At 50.6% G+C, this 17,312-nt stretch overlaps 1 protein-coding gene across 1 annotated transcript in view; it reads left to right on the top strand.

The window, feature by feature from the left end:
* The first annotated feature begins 3,830 nt into the window (after positions 1–3,830).
* Itgb2 (integrin subunit beta 2) overlaps positions 3,831–17,312 on the top strand; it is a 30,650-nt gene continuing 17,168 nt past the window's right edge. The window contains exons 1-4 of the mRNA XM_040732040.1: positions 3,831–3,982; positions 12,167–12,227; positions 12,561–12,649; positions 16,495–16,675. Of these exons, the coding sequence (XP_040587974.1) occupies positions 12,170–12,227; positions 12,561–12,649; positions 16,495–16,675 (328 nt within the window). The 5' untranslated portion in view covers positions 3,831–3,982; positions 12,167–12,169. The remainder of the gene's footprint in view (positions 3,983–12,166; positions 12,228–12,560; positions 12,650–16,494; positions 16,676–17,312) is intronic.

The following is a 17,312-nucleotide window of genomic DNA, read 5'->3' as shown; positions in this document are numbered from 1 at the left end:
TTTGCTTCCCTTTTTGTTGTTAGTTTGAGACAAGGTCTCATGCTGTAGCCCATGCTGGCCTGGAACTCACTATGTAGCCTAGGCTGGCAATCCTCCTGCCTCAGCCTCTCAAGTGTTAGGACTGTAGGCTTAAGTCCCTATGCCCAGCTTTGCTCTCCACTTCTTTGAGATCAAGTTTTAGCTTCCCTGTATAATTGAGAAACGAGGTGCTGTGTGTGTGTGTGTGTGTGTGTGTGTGTGTTTTGTCTGATTTATTTCACTTAACATAGTGATCTCTATCCTGTAAATGGCAGGATCCTATTTTTTGTGACTGAGTAATATTCCAGCATGAATATGTGCCATGTTTTGTTTTTTCACCCGTCCATCCATCAGTGGACTCCAAGTTTGACTCTGCTTTCTGGCTATCGTGGATAGTGCAGATGTCTCCTTGGCACGGTAATTTCCTATCATTGAGATATCTACCCAGTGAATATCAGCTCAGACGGTACTTATGTTTGTGGGTTTTTGAGGAAGTTGTATCTGGCTCTCCATAGTAGACATGCTAATCAGCATCCCTGCCAGATGTTCCTAGGAGCCCCCACTCCTCCAAACCCTCACGGTGCCTGCCTTTCTTTGCCCTGTAACAGCCATTCCACTGGGGCTCTGATTTGCATTTCCCCCATGACCTAGGGATGGTTAATATTTTTCCATATTTGCTGGTGATTTGTACACTTCCTTTCAAGAAATGTATGATCAGATCATTTGCATTATTGGCCTTATTTCTCCTATTTGCTGGGAAACTTGCCTTTGAGAGGACTCTCACCACTGTGCTTTTTTTTTTTAAGAGGTTTATTTTTCTGAGTCTTCTGTGTGCATATGCTCGAGAAAGCCAGAAAAGGGCCCTAGATCCTCTGCAGCTGGAGTTACAGCTGGTTGTGGGATGCCTGGTGTGAGTATCAAGACCCAAACTCCAGTGCTCCGCAAGGGCAGAGACCTTAACCGTTGAACCTCTCCCCAGCCCCTAACAGTTCTGAGATGCACCGTGTGACCAGTGTTGCGATCCCATTATTAGTCCGTCATGTAGGTGTGCTGTGTCTCTCACTCTGTTGGATTTCCCTCCAGCTTGGCAGGGTTCTGACTTCTCTTTTCATGTCCTCCCTTAGTAGTTAATTTTGACATCCTCGATAATTCTGTGTCTTGGATTACACTGAGACTTGTTTTGTGGCTCAACAAGTGACTGAAAATGTTGTATGCAAGTTACACAGAATATTCCTTCAAACATTTCACAGCACAGTTTCCGCTCTGTTTGACCTGTCTGCTTCTGAGTCACATGTATGACGGCTAATTCTGATGTCATCTAGATAGGATTAAGAGTTGCCCAGAGAATTTAGTGAGACAGTTCTTTGGGGGCTTCTGTAAAGGCATTTCTAGAAAGGATTAAGTGAAAACCCATCTTGAAGGTGGGCATACCATCCCATGGGCTGAGGTAGTAGTATCCAACAACTTCTTCTGACTTCCAGGTACACCCATACACAGACATCCACAAAAACACATTTTTTTTTTTTGGTTTTACGAGACAGGGTTTCTCTGTATTGTTTTGGAGGCTATCGGTCCAGCCCAGCCTCGAACTCACAGAGATCCGCCTGCCTCTGCCTCCCGAGTGCTGGGATTAAAGGCGTGTGCCACCACCGCCCGACACAAAAACACATTTTTAAAAAAGCTAGACATGGTGGCACACACCTTTAATCCCAGCGCTTTGGAGTTGGAGGCAGGTGGATCTCTGTGAGTTTGGGGCCAGCCTGGTCTACACAGAGAGTTCCAGGACAGCTAGGACTAAATAGAGAGATAATATCTCAAAACAATAAATAAATAAATTTTAAAATAAAAATAAGCCCCCCCCTTTAAGAAAGGGAAAGTTAGCCGGGCGGTGGTGGCGCACGCCTTTAATCCCAGCACTCGGGAGGCAGAGGCAGGCGGATCTCTGTGAGTTCGAGGCCGGGCTGGACTGATAGCCTCCAAAACAATACAGAGAAACCCTGTCTCGAAAAAAAAAAAAACAAAAAAACAAAAAGAAAAAAAGAAAAGAAAGGGAAAGTTGAACTCCCGGTGAGTACATTCCCCTTCGGTTTCTGATCTGCCACGATGAGAACAAGAACTCTGCCCTTATCCCACACACACTGCAGACAGGAGCCTGTCCTGCCCCCAAGTCCTTGCCCACCAGGATGGCTGGATCCCCATGAGTCAGAACCAATGCCCCCTCTCTTTAATTTCTCCATGTCAGGTGTTTGGCTTCAGGGATGAGAACAGCTACTGACAGGGCACTAAAGAGGCCTGCGGGTCTGCGGCTCCATCAGTCTGCTCATGGGTCCGTCTCTGTTTTGTGTGTTTTGAAAGCTAAAAGATGGTGGCATCTCTGTGTGTGGCGTAAAGTGTGTCCATGTTTTTTGCATGTTTGTGAGAGAGCATGCTCATGCATGCATGCTCCCGTGGAAGCCAGAGGTCGGTCTCTGGTGTCTTCCTCAACGGCCCTCTATCTTATTTTTTGAGACAGGGTCTCTTTCCTGAACCTGGAGCTCACCAGTTAGCTAGGCTGGCAGACCAGTGATACTGTTGTCTACATCCTCAGCTCTGGGGTTAGAGATGCGCACAGCCATACCAGCTTTACATGTGGCTTCTGGGGATTAGAACTCAGGTCCTCAGCCTTGGGCAGCAAAGCCTTTACCCTCTGAGCTATCTCTCTGGCCTCTGGATTAGGCCTTTCTGATATTTCTGGGTGGTATTTGTTAGTATTTTCTACAAGTATACGTAGATCTTCCATTGTTTTTTAGTCTTCCTCCTTTTTGCAATAGAATCTTATGGTATTTCCTGACTAGTCTTGAATTCACAGCAGCCCTTCTGCCTCAGCCTCCTAAATGCTGGTCTTACAAGTGTGAACCATCACACCTGCTTTCCAATGCTGTTCTTTTAACAGTTTATCTGATATCATCTTTCGCACATTTTTTCCAACCGTGAGAAAATATGCATAAAAGTTCAGGGGTGTTAACTTCATCTTCTTGTAACCCTCACAGCCATCATCCCCAGGACATCCTGCAAAACTGAAACTGTCCCCATTTAACAGCTTTACCCCCATGTAAATATAGCTTTAAAAATTCTCCCAAATATATGGCAGGTCGAAAGAGTAGCATATTAACACCTAGGGCCTCAGCCATCGCCACTTTCACTGCGGTCAACTTAAGGCCAGTCTTGTATCCGTCTCCAGCTCCTCCCTGATTACAAGGATCAAAATCTGCAGACATTTCAGCATGTAGCTCTAAAGATGGAGACGTTATCACTGAAAAAAGTTAACAATGCTTTCTCAACATGGCTGACATCCCCAATCTCAGGTTAAAAGGTTCTAACTCCCAGTCTCTCTTTCTGCACTCTCTGGTCTTGCAAGTTGTCATGTGGGATTTTGTCCACCCTGGACTTTATGATCGAGTGCCTACACATACCTCTGGACCCCATCTTTCTGCTCAGAAACCTTCCCCCAGCCTCCTTCATCCCACTCACCTGCTTCCTTCAGGGGGCTACCGCCTCAGCCTGTTCACTTGTAGCTGGGTCCCTCTCTCAGAAACGAAGTCAGCCTCTGCTCACTGGTCCCTGAGTCCCTACCTCTTCTTGACACGCTAGAGAGCCCCCCAGTGCCATCAGTGACTGCCGCCCCCAACAGGAGCCCCTCCTCTCTTGCTGAAAGAGCTTGTCATCACCTGCAGGTCCCTCCCTCTCACGGTGTCTCTTCCCTAACTCCCCACATGCAAAGGGGCTGGGTGAAACCACATGTGGGCCAAGAAGCAGTGTGTTGCTCTACTTCCTCCTGGTGCTGACTTACAACAGGAAGTGTCAGGCTGGGGCTTCAGTGGCTGTGTTCTCTAGACACCACCACAGAGCCAGCTGGCAAGGAGCGGGCAAAGACACCGCCAGTCAGCCAGACTCACTGAGCCGAGGCCTCCAGGAACCAAGAGAGGTGAGTTCAGGGCTCCTGTGTTCAAGTCGCTCTTAGAGCAAACACCCCAGAGCTGAGCTTTTCCCATGGAATTTTCTCTTCATTTCTCCAGCCCTAGAACGTGGCCTTTCTGTGCCCCTCGCTTGGGGTGTCTAGCAGGAGAAGCTCTGGAGACCTTTCACATGTGGCTTCTGTGTATTCAGACTCTCCTGACTGATGTCCATGGAAGGGAGGCATGGTGCCACTCTTGGGACAGTCACAGAAGTTCTGGAACTCCTGTAACTGGACGAGGGTCAGCAGGCTAAGGACTGCGTTGATCCCCTGTCTGTGGCGGTGCCTGGATGCCTGGGGCTGAGGAAGGGTAGCTATGATGGGAGGGGGGGTGACTGGAGTGAGCTGTAGGGAAGGGTAAGGGGGCATGTGCTGTCACCCACCCACCATGGATGGCAGTAGATGTCTGTGGTGGTAAAGGTGGATAGTCAGATTGAAGGCAACAAGCAGGAGAAATGTCCGTTGTCGCCCCTGTCTTACAGTGGAGGGACTTGAGATCTTTGTGTTTTAGGAAAGGACTTCTACAAATGCCCAGCCTTGCCCACAGCATACCAACCAATGAGGAAGTCCTCCTCTGCCTAACAATCCCACACAGCAATGACCAAGGCCTGGGGCTAGGGACCACAGGGACGCATCCCAGTCAGGGGCAGGATGGATGCTTCGAGGCCCAGCCCTATGAGACTGGGTGGGATTGGAGGGTTATAACTGCTGAGGGGCTGCTGCCTCTCTGAGGTGGACTCCATGAGGTTAGGGCTCAGGTGGCAGACACCCTTTCTATATCCAGCCGTGGATGAACAGAGAAGTGACAGTTAATGTCTACCATAGTGTGAGTCGGGCCCAGGGACTTCTGCCAAAGCAGGAGTGAAATGAACAGGTAATGAACAGGTCGGGAGGATTAGATGGGGCTACAGAGGCCCAAACTTCCTACTCCACCCTTCTCCAAAAGTTCTGTTTTTCTTTGCTGAAGTATGTGGATACAGTCTTGCCAAAGGCATGCATCATGCTGGGGTGAATTGTTGCCACTCTGGGATTGTGGTGTTTTTCTCTGCTGAAGTATGTGGACACAGTCTTGTCAAAGGCATGCATTATGTTGGGGTGAATTGTTGCCACTCTGGGATTGTGGTGTTTTTCTCTGCTGAAGTATGTGGATACAGTCTTGCCAAAGGCGTGCATGATGCTGGGGTGAATTGTTGCCACTCTGGGATTGTGGGTGTGGAAGAGTCATACAATTGTCCTCTGCAGGAAGTTCCTGCACAGGAGTTATCTTCCATATAGGGCTTGGAAGGAATCATTTGCTCTCTGTGTAGAACGGACGTGTAGAACGGACGTGGGCTGAGCAGGCTGCTGGCCTCTGTGAAATGAGAGGGTTGAGCTGCCAGACTCTGCAAACTCCAACTGTCTGCAGTCAACAATGACTCAAAATCTACTCCCCGGAGGATGGAGTGGTACAGACAGCTGGGGCTCCCGCTAGCTCTAGCTTTGTCATTCAGGCACAGGTGACTCTCTGCAGGTGGCAGGGCTGTAGAGAGGGCTTAATTGTGTGGCTGGGGCTGCACAGAGCCCCAGTGGGGTGGCCCTGTGGGGAGGAGCAGGTCCTGGGTCAGCTGCTACTTTCACATTCCTCTTCTTTGGACCATGAATCTCAGTCATGCTTGAAACTGTGTCAGCCCCGGCTCCTAAATGCTCCCAAGTGTACTCAGTCATCCAGAGGTTACAACTCAAGCCTCTGAGAAAGCCCAGCTCAGGATGCCCTCTGCCTGGATGCTGAGCACCTTGGGTAATGTTCAAGAGAAGTCCTCAGGCAGCCAGCTCAGTGCTGGCTGTGTCTGATCTCCATTCGCTTTTGCATAAATGGGACTTCAAACGGGAAGGCTAGTTCCCTCCCAGATCTCATGTGCGTGAGTGAACCCCAGGCCCTGGGGGGGGGTCTCTGTGACACTTTAACAGTGGGAAGCGGCAGCCAAGCTGAGACAGGTGGCCCAGGTGTGCCAGGTGGCTGGATGGCTGCTGAGGCCTGCTGTCTCTATAAAGCAGGCATTTCTGCCCAGGATTCATTGCAACATATCATGGTCTGTGAGCAAGAGATGTGGACATGGGCATGCCAGGTCTCTGTGATGCTCAAATCTTGCCAGGGAGAGAGGCAGGGACTTCGAGGGCCCCAGTGTTGCTGCTTTGGAAGCTTCTGGGGACAGAGACCTCTTGTCTGAGCAGTGGGCCCACATCTCCCTGAGCTCCTGGGTCTAAGGATGCTTATCTGAGCCCCAGGGGAAATCCATCACCCGTGCCCTGTGGAGCTGTTTGGAGCTGTGGGAGCTCTGGAACATTCGGAAACTAGGTGGAGGTTGTGGGGCAGGGGCAGGAACTACAAAGAGCAGGATGGTCCAATGGCGTCTAAGAACAGCCCGCGTGCCCCAGGCCCTGTCCCAGAAGAGACCAGCACACGCCTGCTGGATGGGCGACGGAGTAAATGAGCGAGTGAAACGATGAAGAAAGAGGGACTGATGGGCAGGTTCCCATACAGTGTGAGGTCAGAGGTCACGGCTTCGTTCTTCCCCCGTCACGCTAGAACTCTCCTCGGGGATGTTGGCAGTAGGGACAGAAACACCAGTAACTTTTGGGATCTCGAGAAGCAATTTCACATAGTGCGTCCGCCAGAGCTTTTAGGGTGTCACCATGCACCATTGCTCTGTAAAGTTGGAAAACATATGGAGGAACCTGAAGGCACTAGTGTGATGTTACCCACAGGACATTATGGTCCATGGCTTTTCCTTTCTCCTGTTCTTTCATTTTCACTATGAGAATGAGGAACCCCAGCTGCTGTGCATAGCATGATACTGCCACAGCAATCCCACGGGGCGGGAGTGGTGTGTGTTAAAATGGTAAAGCCATCTTCCATTGGAAAGCTACTCCAGAAATGCCCATGGCTTGATGGGTATCCCATGCCCGTCCGCATCTGTGTTCTGCCTGTTGAATGACCTGTTCGTGGTCCATGCTCCTCGGAGATGCTCACCTACTATCCTTAACTTCTCAGATTCTGTTAGAGGGGAAACCTCACAGCAGGAGTATCTATCTATCTATCTACCTACCTATCTATCTATCTATCTATCTATCTATCTACCTACCTACCTACCTACCTACCTATCTATCTATCTATCTTAAGATTAGGGTCTTACTACGTAGCTCTGGCTGTCCAGGAATTCACTACATAGATCAGGGTGGTCTCAAACTCGCAGAGATCCACCTACTTCTGCATCCTCAATGCTGGAATTAAATGCTTGTTCCATTATGCCCAGCTTATTGTCGTGTTCTTAAACAGCTTTGGAAGTGAGTCCCATTTAATCTTAGTTGGTCAGTCGCTGCAGCTCTTGGTATCTGTGGACTCCATCAGTAATAAGCACTTGACCATATCTCTCAGTTCTGGGGGTTTTTGGGAGCCCATAGGATCAGTATCCTCCATACTCACTCCTCCCTCTGACCCTTCTGGCCTTTTGTTCCAAGTCAGCCTGGAGCTCTAGGACCCCAGATGCAGTATTCCGGAATACTCCATATATCCCTGTCCCTAATCAGCTTTGTCAGTTTTACACAGCATTAAGTCAATTGAGGAACTTCCTGGATCAGATTGTCCTGTGGGTATGTTTGCGGGGAGATGTCTCAATGATCAATCGATGTAGGAGGGCCCACACCTCCGTGGGACAGCACCATTCTCAGAGCACGTGGTCCTGGACTGTATAGAGAGCCAGCTATGTGTAAGCCTGTGGGAGTGGGAGCCATAAACAGGGTTCCTCCTTCGTTTCTGCTTCAAGTTCCTGCTTGAGCTCCTGCCCTAACTTCCTCCAGTGATGACTGTGACCTCTAAGCTGAAAGAAACTCTTTCCTCCCCTTATTTGCTTGTGGTCAGTGTTTTATCACAGCAACAAAAAGGGAACTAGAACATTCCTTGTTCCCTGTGTCTGCCCAGAGCCCTGTGTCCTAGACCAGAGTCCTCAAGCCAGCTGTTTCCCTGTTTCTATTGGCCCCTTGTCCTCTGCCCAGAGCTCCGGGATTCCAGAATCCTGTTCCAGCACCCTGAGCCCATCGGTCCCCAGTTGTTTTGTGAGCATGTAAGGGCAGAAGTGACTCCATCTTGACACTGGGCTTTGGTGGAAAAGTTCAAGGCTGGGCTGAGATCATCTCTGATCATCTCATGCCTTTATTTTTGCTTTCCTCAGACAAGGGTGGTCCTAGGACTCCATCTACTCTCCCTCCAAACTACCCTGGGGCTCCGCCAGCCTTCGGCTGCTTTGATTCCCAGCATTGCTCAGTCAGGCACCTCGTGTGCTCTGAGTAGGGACAGGAAGTTACCCACCACCAGCCTCTTGTAAGACTCACCCCCTCGACTGACTTTCTTACATCACCGCCCACTCTTTCTTTTTTTTTGGTGGAGGACAGGATCAGGGTTTCATGTACCTCCAGTTGTCCTTGAACTCACTAGGTAGTTGAGGATGACTTTGAACTCCTGGTCCTCAGGCCTTCACCTCCCAAATGCTGGGATTACAGTTATAGATCACCACACCCTGCCCAAATTGCCTTTTGTTTCTTGTTTCCTCTTTTGCCGTGGGTATTTCATTTTTCATGGGGACATGTATGAGGTAGCTACTTTCCTGTCACAGAACCCAGGTACAAACACCATGAAGCGAAGGCCATAGTCCCCAAGGGAATCTTCAGGGAAAGATAACTCAGGCCTCACAGTGAGGGACCTGCAATATTCACCACTTCCTGGGTTGGGCTAGCACTTGCTTAGCAGGGGGTGGAGATCCAAGGCAGCTGTGATACAGAGTTCTAATAGCTACTGGGGTCAGGCTTTCTCAGGAGGCCTCTGAGTAAGGTTGCACCTCATGACTTGGTGAGAATACCTGTTGGAAGATCTAAGGAGCTCCTGTGAAGCCAGGAGCTGGAGGAGACCTCCTCAGGGCTGTCACCTCCAGGCACTCTTACTCTTGTCCTGGCTGGCAGCTACAGTGACAAGGGGCCTCCCCATTTGCTGGCTGCCAGATTTGAGTGGAGAGACTAGCTGTACTAGACACTAAGAGATCACACACTGAGATGCAAACGTTCAAACCGTTCTTTTCAAGGGCAAGCCCCACATGAGCTGGGCCAGCTGATGGTTCTTCAGTGGCAGGCTCTTAAGAAGAAAGGCTAGATGAGAAGATAAAGACAGTAGGAAAGCCAGTCAGTCGGTGGTGGTGAACGCCCTTAATCCCAGCACTCCAAGGTAGAGGCAGGTGGATCTCTGTGAGTTCGAGACCAGCCTGGTCTACAAGAGATACAAGTCCCAGGACAGCCTCCTCCAAAGCCACAGAGAAACCCTGTCTCAAAAACCAAAAAGAAAAAGGGGAGGCAATGGAGAGATGGCTCAGTGGTTAAGAGCATTGACTGCTCTTTCAGAGGACCTGGGTTCAATTCCCAGCACCCACATGGCAGCTCACAGCTGTCTGTAATTCCAGTTCCAGAGGACCTGATACCCATGGCAAAGCATGAATGCATATAAAATAAAAATTAACAAATTTAAAAAAAGAAGGTAGGAAAGCTGGGGTCAGAAGGTCTTGTACAAGCTGATGACTTATGCTCACACTGCTGTCATTGTCTGGCGTCCTCTGTGGGGCCAGGTGGAGGTGGTGCCTCTCAACTTCTCTTAGTCCTGAGAGCTCTGCACCCAGAACAAAGAACAGGAGGCGGCTATACTGGCCACCACCCACTTCCTGTGGTCAAGGTCAGGCAGGGCAGAGTGGTCTGTGGGTTGGTCTTATAACCAAGTTGAACATACACTATCTATCTATCTATCTATCTATCTATCTATCTATCTATCTCTCTGTGTGAATGCATGTCAGCATGCTCATAGGTAATAGACACAGCCCTATATCCTGGGGCTGCTTGGAGCTCCAGTTCTCCCATTTGGAGAACTAAGTTTGAATACTGATTATAGTGGCTGTTTGGGGGCGATATCTGTGATGGCCCCTCTCTGAATTACCATGCCTGTGCCCTGGAAGGACTCTCCCCGCTCTCCACCCACAGCAGCCATGGCCTCAGAAAGGGGGCGTTCCTGAGGCTGACTGGATTGCAGTGCCAGCATGCAGATCTCGGTCACACGTGCCAGGCCCCAGGTTAGCCGAGGGAACTGATGGACACATGTGTGTCTCCCCTAGCAGTGTTCGGGGACCAAGTGCTGCTGCCTCAGCTTGGACTGGGCGCCCCAGGATTGGGAGACAGATATTCAGAGCTGGGGGATGGGTCCCATGTAGCTTGACGTCTCCTCCCTGCCTTGCCACAATCTGCTAAACTCAGAAAGTCAGGGAGGAAGTCTTTCTTTTCCTTAAGTGGGGAGGAACAGGTTTCATTTAACAACTCTGGGCCCTAGGGGTAGTCTTTCTGAGGTCACAGGCCATTTTTAGAAGGGTCCAAAATGGAGCTACACGAGGCCTGTATCCACAGAGCCCCCAACTGGGATGGCCCTGCAGGGTTTCATGACTATCATAGATCTCAGCCTGGATGCTGGACTTCAGGGAGCAAAGGTGATGTCACGGACTACAGGCTGGTTGGTGTACCTAGTACTCTGAGGTGTCCTCAGAGCACTGATTGTGGATGTTCAGGTTAAGACACAGGGGACTAGGATAATACAGGTTAATTTTATTCGGGGAGAAGTCACTTACATGAGAAACTGATAACCCACAAGTTCCAGCTCCAAGGATCAACACCCAGCTGCTCTCCATGACCCGACCGGAACCTAGAGAGAGCAAGCCTGTCCCGGACCCCAGACCAAATCCCACACCTCAGCGCCACAGATGAGGCTAGTTGGATCTCTCACTACAATTCCCATTTTAGTCTAAAGAAAAAGATTTAGACTTGGTACAAACTATATACAAAGACAGCAAATATCAAGTGTGCTCTAGGAGAAGGAAAAGTAAGAGCAAACCCCTCAAGACCTATCGCCAGTGAAGCAACAGGAGCAAATGGCGAGCAAGAACCACACCTGATCTGGCAACCCCGTCCCCACCCGCACTCGGGTTCCCCAGTGGCTTCAGCCTTGCCCTGTAGAGGAGCCGGCCGTGGCTTGGGGAGCCATGTTGATTTTTGTTTCTGACAACCCAGGCCCTGGTCACGTATCTCTTCCTGCCTGCCTGCCACAGATCCTCATGTCTTAGGAACTCAGACCCAGGGGCCACCCCAGAGCATCGTAGGTCCCACGGGCTGAGTCCTGACCTCTCTGGGTCCTTCCAGGGGAAGGAGGATGACAGTAAGGATCTAGGAGAATGACAGTCCTGCTAGTGCCCAGCTGTGAGGAAGGAAGTCACACCCCAGGCCTCTCAGCATGCCCAGCGCCCAGCTTATTAGTTCAAGGCCATCAGTGCGGTGGATTATGAGCAGGACAGGGTGCTGTGGTTCTGGAAACACGGCAGCAGGTGGTCAGCACTAGGGCAGTCAAAGCTACGGATGAGCTCTGCGAAGCCGATTCTCCCCTGCCCGGAACAGGGATTCCAACAGGGTCCCCAGCTCTAACTTCTCCAGGGCAAGAATAGAATCAATGCTCCATGTAGTGTTTGAGACAACCAGAGACAGTCTGTGTGAGCCAGCTCAACCCTGCCCCACAAGTACTCCAAGTTCACAGGTCTTCCTGGGCCCAGCTCTGCTGTCTGGGTCAGCCAGATCTGTGGTCCAAGCTCATTACGGACTTGGAGTGCACAGGTGTTACAGTTGTGCCCTGGACAGTGTGAGTCACTGCACTTGTGGGGGTGGGGATGGGGCTGCCTGTGTGGCATGCATCTCTCTCTGTCTCTCCCCCCTTCATCGTTTCATCTCCTCCCTCCTCCCCTCACCCGTGTGTGTGTGTGTGTGTGTGTGTATGTATGTATGTGTATGCAAGCATGCACATGCATGCATGCCTGTGGTAGTCCCACAGAGGCTGGCTGCCTGCTCTTCTAGGTACTTGGTCACCTGAGCCAGTATTCAGGCCTCCATATCCCTCCCCATGGTGACTGAGTGGCCTCTTCCCCTGTGGACTTTGAGTGATGCCTGTGCTGGCCTTGCCTGGTTCTCCTGCTCTGTGGCAGCAGGACAGGAGGCCAGCAAGGGAAGTCCTCAGGTGATCAGCCTGGAGTCACCTAGCCCTTCTCTCCACAGGACATGCGGGGCCGGCACTCACTGCTGCTTGCCCTAGCTGGACTGCTCTCCCTGGGATCAGGTGAGTTCTATGACATTGTCCCTGCACATGACATTCCCATCCAGCAAGCCCACCACATGTCCTGTTGGGCATAATTTCCCAGGACCATCCTCTGGGAATCAGTCTCAGGCATGGATGGCTTTGGTCCCCATTTAACAGGAGGTGGAATCTAACTTCTTCAGGAGTGCTGTTCTGAATCCCACTGGGACAAGTCAGAGCCCTTCCCAGAGCACACAGGGCTGTAGACATTAGCCTGCACCCTCCCCAGAGCCTCGTCTAATTTGCCCCCCCACTCACTCTGGAGGGCAGTCAGAGTGGGGGCAGGGACCTCACCCAGTCTGTCTATCTCCCCAGCCACGTCCCAGGAGTGCGCCAAGTACAAAGTCAGCAACTGTCAGGACTGTGTCCAGTCGGGGCCTGGATGCGCGTGGTGCCAGAAGCTGGTAAGAGCCTCGTGGGTCGCCTGACAGTCTTTAAGCCCCTTCCCATCTTCCTGGGTAGGGACCTCTACTTCTCCGAAGCCAGGGGCACTAGGACAATCTTTGTAGGACATAGCAGGAATGGCTCAGTAGAGAAGCTTCCAGGAGGGAGATGAATGTACCATGGTAACCCAAGCTGACTCCCGGTACAGAGGAAGGGACAGTTCAGCTTCACAGTGTGAGTCAAGAACGGGAGGAGGTTAGGGTCCACAGCCAGGCCTGGAGGAGACTTCTCACCCTGAGTGACAGTCCCTCAGTACGCTGGCTGCCTCCTAGAGGGTTCCTCCCATGGAACTAAGCCTTTATCATGCCCTCCTCCCAGGGTCCCCAAGCTGCTGACCCCCCAGGGAAACACACGCATTACTGTTTCCTCTCAGTCGCCTGATGCTTTCTGGTGGAAGCTACACAGACAGCCCCTGTCCCTTCTTTCTTCATAGGTTTTGAGAATAAGGTATTCGCTTATAAAAAAACAAAACGATACACTGGGTGTGTTTTTTATAAAAATGTACTGTCGTAGTTACTTTTCTGTTGCTGTCGTAAAAAACACCCTGACCAAAGCACCTTGAGGAAGGAAGGGTTTATTTTGGCTCACTGTTAGAGATGACAGTCTGTCACGGTGGGGAAGTCAGGGCAGCGGGGGTGTGGGTGTGGGGCAGCTAGTCATATCACATCCACAGACAGGATGCAGAGTGACGAATGTTCATGTTCGGCTCCCTTCCTCATTTCTCTTCAGTCCGGGACCCAAACCCATGGGATAGTGCCACCCACGTCAAAGAAACTAGTCAACGCAGTCCCTCCCAGTGTGCCTGGAGCCTTGCCTGTTTCGAGATTCCAGAGCCTGTCAAATTGATAGTCAGCAGGGACCACCCCACATGCATGTTCATGTTTGATTCTGGTATCAAACTCTGGAAATTTAATATCGGCCCAATGGGCAGACCACATGCAAATCTTGCCAAATTTTCACATTTTTCCTGACTATTGTAATCTGAGGTCACACAGGATGTCATTTTACTACCCTTACATCCAGACCATTCCCAGCTTTCTCCATCTTCACATCCTTGTCATTTTAGGATGAGTAGAGTGTAACGAGATTCTTCCCGCCAGCTGCCTGTGTCTCTGCCACCAAATAGCACATGAGGCCCTATATTAATTATGAAGCTGTTGGCCGTTTGCTATGGTTCCTCATTGGCTAGCTCTGACTTAATTATTAACCCATAACTACTAATATATATATGTGTATATATATATTTTTTTTTTTTGGTTTTTCGGGACAGGGTTTCTCTGTGGCTTTGGAGGCTGTCCTGGAACTCGCTTGGAAGTCCAGGATGGTCTCGAACTCACAGAGATCCGCCTGCCTCTGCCTCCCCAGTGCTGGGATTAAAGGCGTGCACCACCAACGCCCGGCTACTAATATATATTTTTATAAAGTCTTATCTTACTGAGGATGCAGCCTCATGTGTCCTCTCTTTCCGGGATCACGTGGTGACTCTCTACCCTTGACTACATTTCCCAGAATCCTCCTTGACTCCTAGTCCCACCTATCTTGCCTCTCTATTGACCAACAGTGTTTTATTTACCAACCAATCAAACAAACATATACACAGAAGGACGTCCCCCATGAGCAGAGCCATCAGTGTAGAATGTCCCTTGGTGCCTCCAACCCAGCATATCCTCTGGTGTACACTAGGGACACCAGACAGTGATTTATCCTTGGTGCCCTGTATGAGGCACACAGGGTGCCCTCACTAGTGTGCCCTATGACCCTGCACTAATGATGTTTGCTAAGGTGACACCTGCCAGGTTTCTCCTCATTTCCTGTGTCCTCCCACAGCGAGTGACAGGCTCATCTGCAGGTGCTATCAGGTTGCTAGCATTCTGTCCCCACTAAACTGAGTCTGTGACCTTGCAGTCTGTTCACTGGCAACTCAGGCAAGCTTCCATCACCACTGTAGTGACTGTAAAATGGTTCTTCCTCCCCCGCCCCCCTCTCTTTCCCAACCCCTACTCCCATTGATAGATCTGCAGATCTTTATTCTCTTCATAGTTTATGACTATTATTTTTCCAATTTGATGTTCAGCCTGTCCATGTCAGTCCATTGGGCCCCCTAAGATGCTTTGGGTATCATTTATATGACGTTTTCTTTTGTTTGTTTGTTTTTGTCATTCTGTCTTGCTCTGAGAACTTTCATACTCTGGGCTGACCAGCTGTGCTAACTGTACTCTGGCCTCCCCTCTCCTGGCCCAAGAGGTAGAGAAGCTAGGCTTTCATAAGAAGTGGGCTCCCAGCATGCTCTGCAACTTTCCCCATCTTCTCCATCCCGCAAGGCATTTTGACTTCTGTCTCCAGCGATCATGTCCGCTACAGGCAAAGCTCCAGAGCAGAGGCCTGGTGTTGTAACTCCTCTTCTGTTACTGAGGGTTGTGGTGCAAGCCCTGGACAAGCCATTCTTAGCTGGACTGACTTTCCTCTCTTCCTAATGAGCCATTTTACCCATCTGACAAGAACAGTCAGGGTGCTTGTTCTACATGGATTACACGCTTGCTCCTCTTATCTCTATCCCTGCTGATCGTCTGTTCCTTGAAGACTTAAGATGTTGCTCTGAGCTGGGCGTTGGTGGCGCATGCCTTTAATCCCAACACTTGGGAGGCCGAGGCAGGTGGATCTCTGTGAGTTCGAGGCCAGCCTGGTCTACAAAGTGAGTTCCAGGACAGCCTCCAAAGCCACAGAGAAACCCTGTCTCGAAAAAAAAAAAAGATGTTGCTCTGAAAGCAAACACAGAGCAGAGGCACTCAGCAGGTGGTGTCTACTGCACTTCTGAGTTGTCTGTGGGCAAACAGGCAGCCCCGGTGCTTTTTGGTACTTTGCAGTTGAGCCAGAGCTTCTTTGTATGCAACAGGCTCCAGCTCAGGACCAAGAACAACTTCCATGTCAAATCCAGGGGGCTTCTGAAGGGATGTGGTGGTTAAGATGAAGGTCCCCCAGGATCTCCACTCCCTCACCAACTGGGTTCCCTGTGAACTGGGAGAAACTTGTGAAGACAGAGCTTCTTTCCAGCCTGGCCCCACAGCCGCTTTGCCCCAAACAAGCACATATACGCTATATTAATTATAAAATTGGTGGCCAATGGGTAGGGCTTCTTACTGGCTAGCTCTCTTTTAATTATTAACCCATAACTACTAATCCACGTATTTCCACATGGCCTTATCTTACCAGAGAACGCCTGGCACATCCTATCTTCCTGGTCTCTACATGTCATCGCTTGGTGGAGCCTCTCTCCTCTCTCCCCAGCAATCTCCTCGTCTCCTAGCCCTGCCTATCTTCCTGCCTCTACTGGCCAATCAGTGTTTTATTCATCAACCAATAAGAGAAACATATACAAAGGAACATCCCCCATCAAACCTGACCCCAAGCTCTGCCATGAGTCTCAGCAAAGGCTGTCACATTGGCTCAAAGAGAGCACCTTTGTTCCCTTGGGAAGCAGCAGCTCCCTAGGCAAGGGTCTTGCTGAAGGGCCAGAGGATTCAGGCCAGCACTTGAGTTTGACGCTGCTGATCAAGCTAGAGATAGAGAACCTTGAGTCTTTGCTGATGGAGTCAGTGGCCAGAAGATAGAGAAGTCTGTAGTCTATGCTTCTGGTGATCCAGAGCTCTCAGGGAGACTGGGAACTGTCTGGATGACCAAAGCTGTCTGGGAGTCTCTGGTTTTCCATAGATGATGGCCCCATCCCAGTTTCAAGGGCAGGTAAGGAGGAAGCAGGGCTGGACCCCACTGTACCAGCACTGTGCCTTCTGCCTGACCCCTCCTCTAGAACTTCACTGGACCAGGGGAGCCTGACTCCTTGCGCTGTGACACACGGGCACAGCTGCTGCTGAGGGGTTGTCCAGCCGACGACATAATGGAGCCCAGGAGTCTTGCCGAACCTCAGTACGACCAACCGGGGGAACGGAAGCAGCTATTTCCACAAAAAGTGACGCTTTACTTGCGACCAGGTAGGCTTGGACTCGGCTGGGATGAGCTGGGTGTACAGGACATCTAGGAGCTCAGCCTGTGCAGCCCGTCAGGACAGACAGATGTGACGTGTCTCTGGGTTGGAAAGTGAGCTGGTTGGGTGACAAACCCTCGTCACAGAAGCCTGAGCTCTGGAATCAGTGAAAGTGCTCCAGGGGTGAAAGTGCTTGTCATCGAGCCTGGTGACCTGAGTTCAATACCCTAGGACCCAAAGGGTAGAAAGGGAAAACCAACTGCTGGGAATAGGCATCTGACCTCCACATGCACAGCGTGTGCTGTGTGTAAGCCAATCCTCCCCATAAACGAACAACTGCAATTGTTAAAAGTCACTTCAAAGTCTGAACTGTGCCCTGCGTGGATTCTCTCAACCCCACTGGTGTCCGGACCCTCTCTTAGTGGTTGGTTTGTGCCTTGTTGAAGGGGGGAAGCAAACCGTTTGGAAATCACCATTCATTTCCACTCTCAGAAGGCTCAGTCGCTCTTGGCAGAGTGAGAGCCCTGACAAGTCCCGTAGCCCGGGGTGCGTAACAGTTTAAACCAGGCTTGCCCCAAGCACGCTCGACTGGGTGGGACACAGTGAAGTGAGCATGGATGGGACAACAGACACGCTGTGTGCAG

This window comes from Mesocricetus auratus, unplaced genomic scaffold (genome assembly GCF_017639785.1).
Source record: "Mesocricetus auratus isolate SY011 unplaced genomic scaffold, BCM_Maur_2.0 Super-Scaffold_100027, whole genome shotgun sequence".
In the NCBI taxonomy this organism is placed as follows: domain Eukaryota; kingdom Metazoa; phylum Chordata; class Mammalia; order Rodentia; family Cricetidae; genus Mesocricetus; species Mesocricetus auratus.
The sequence above is the reverse complement of the archived record's forward strand: the minus strand, read 5'-3'. Positions and strand labels throughout refer to the sequence as shown.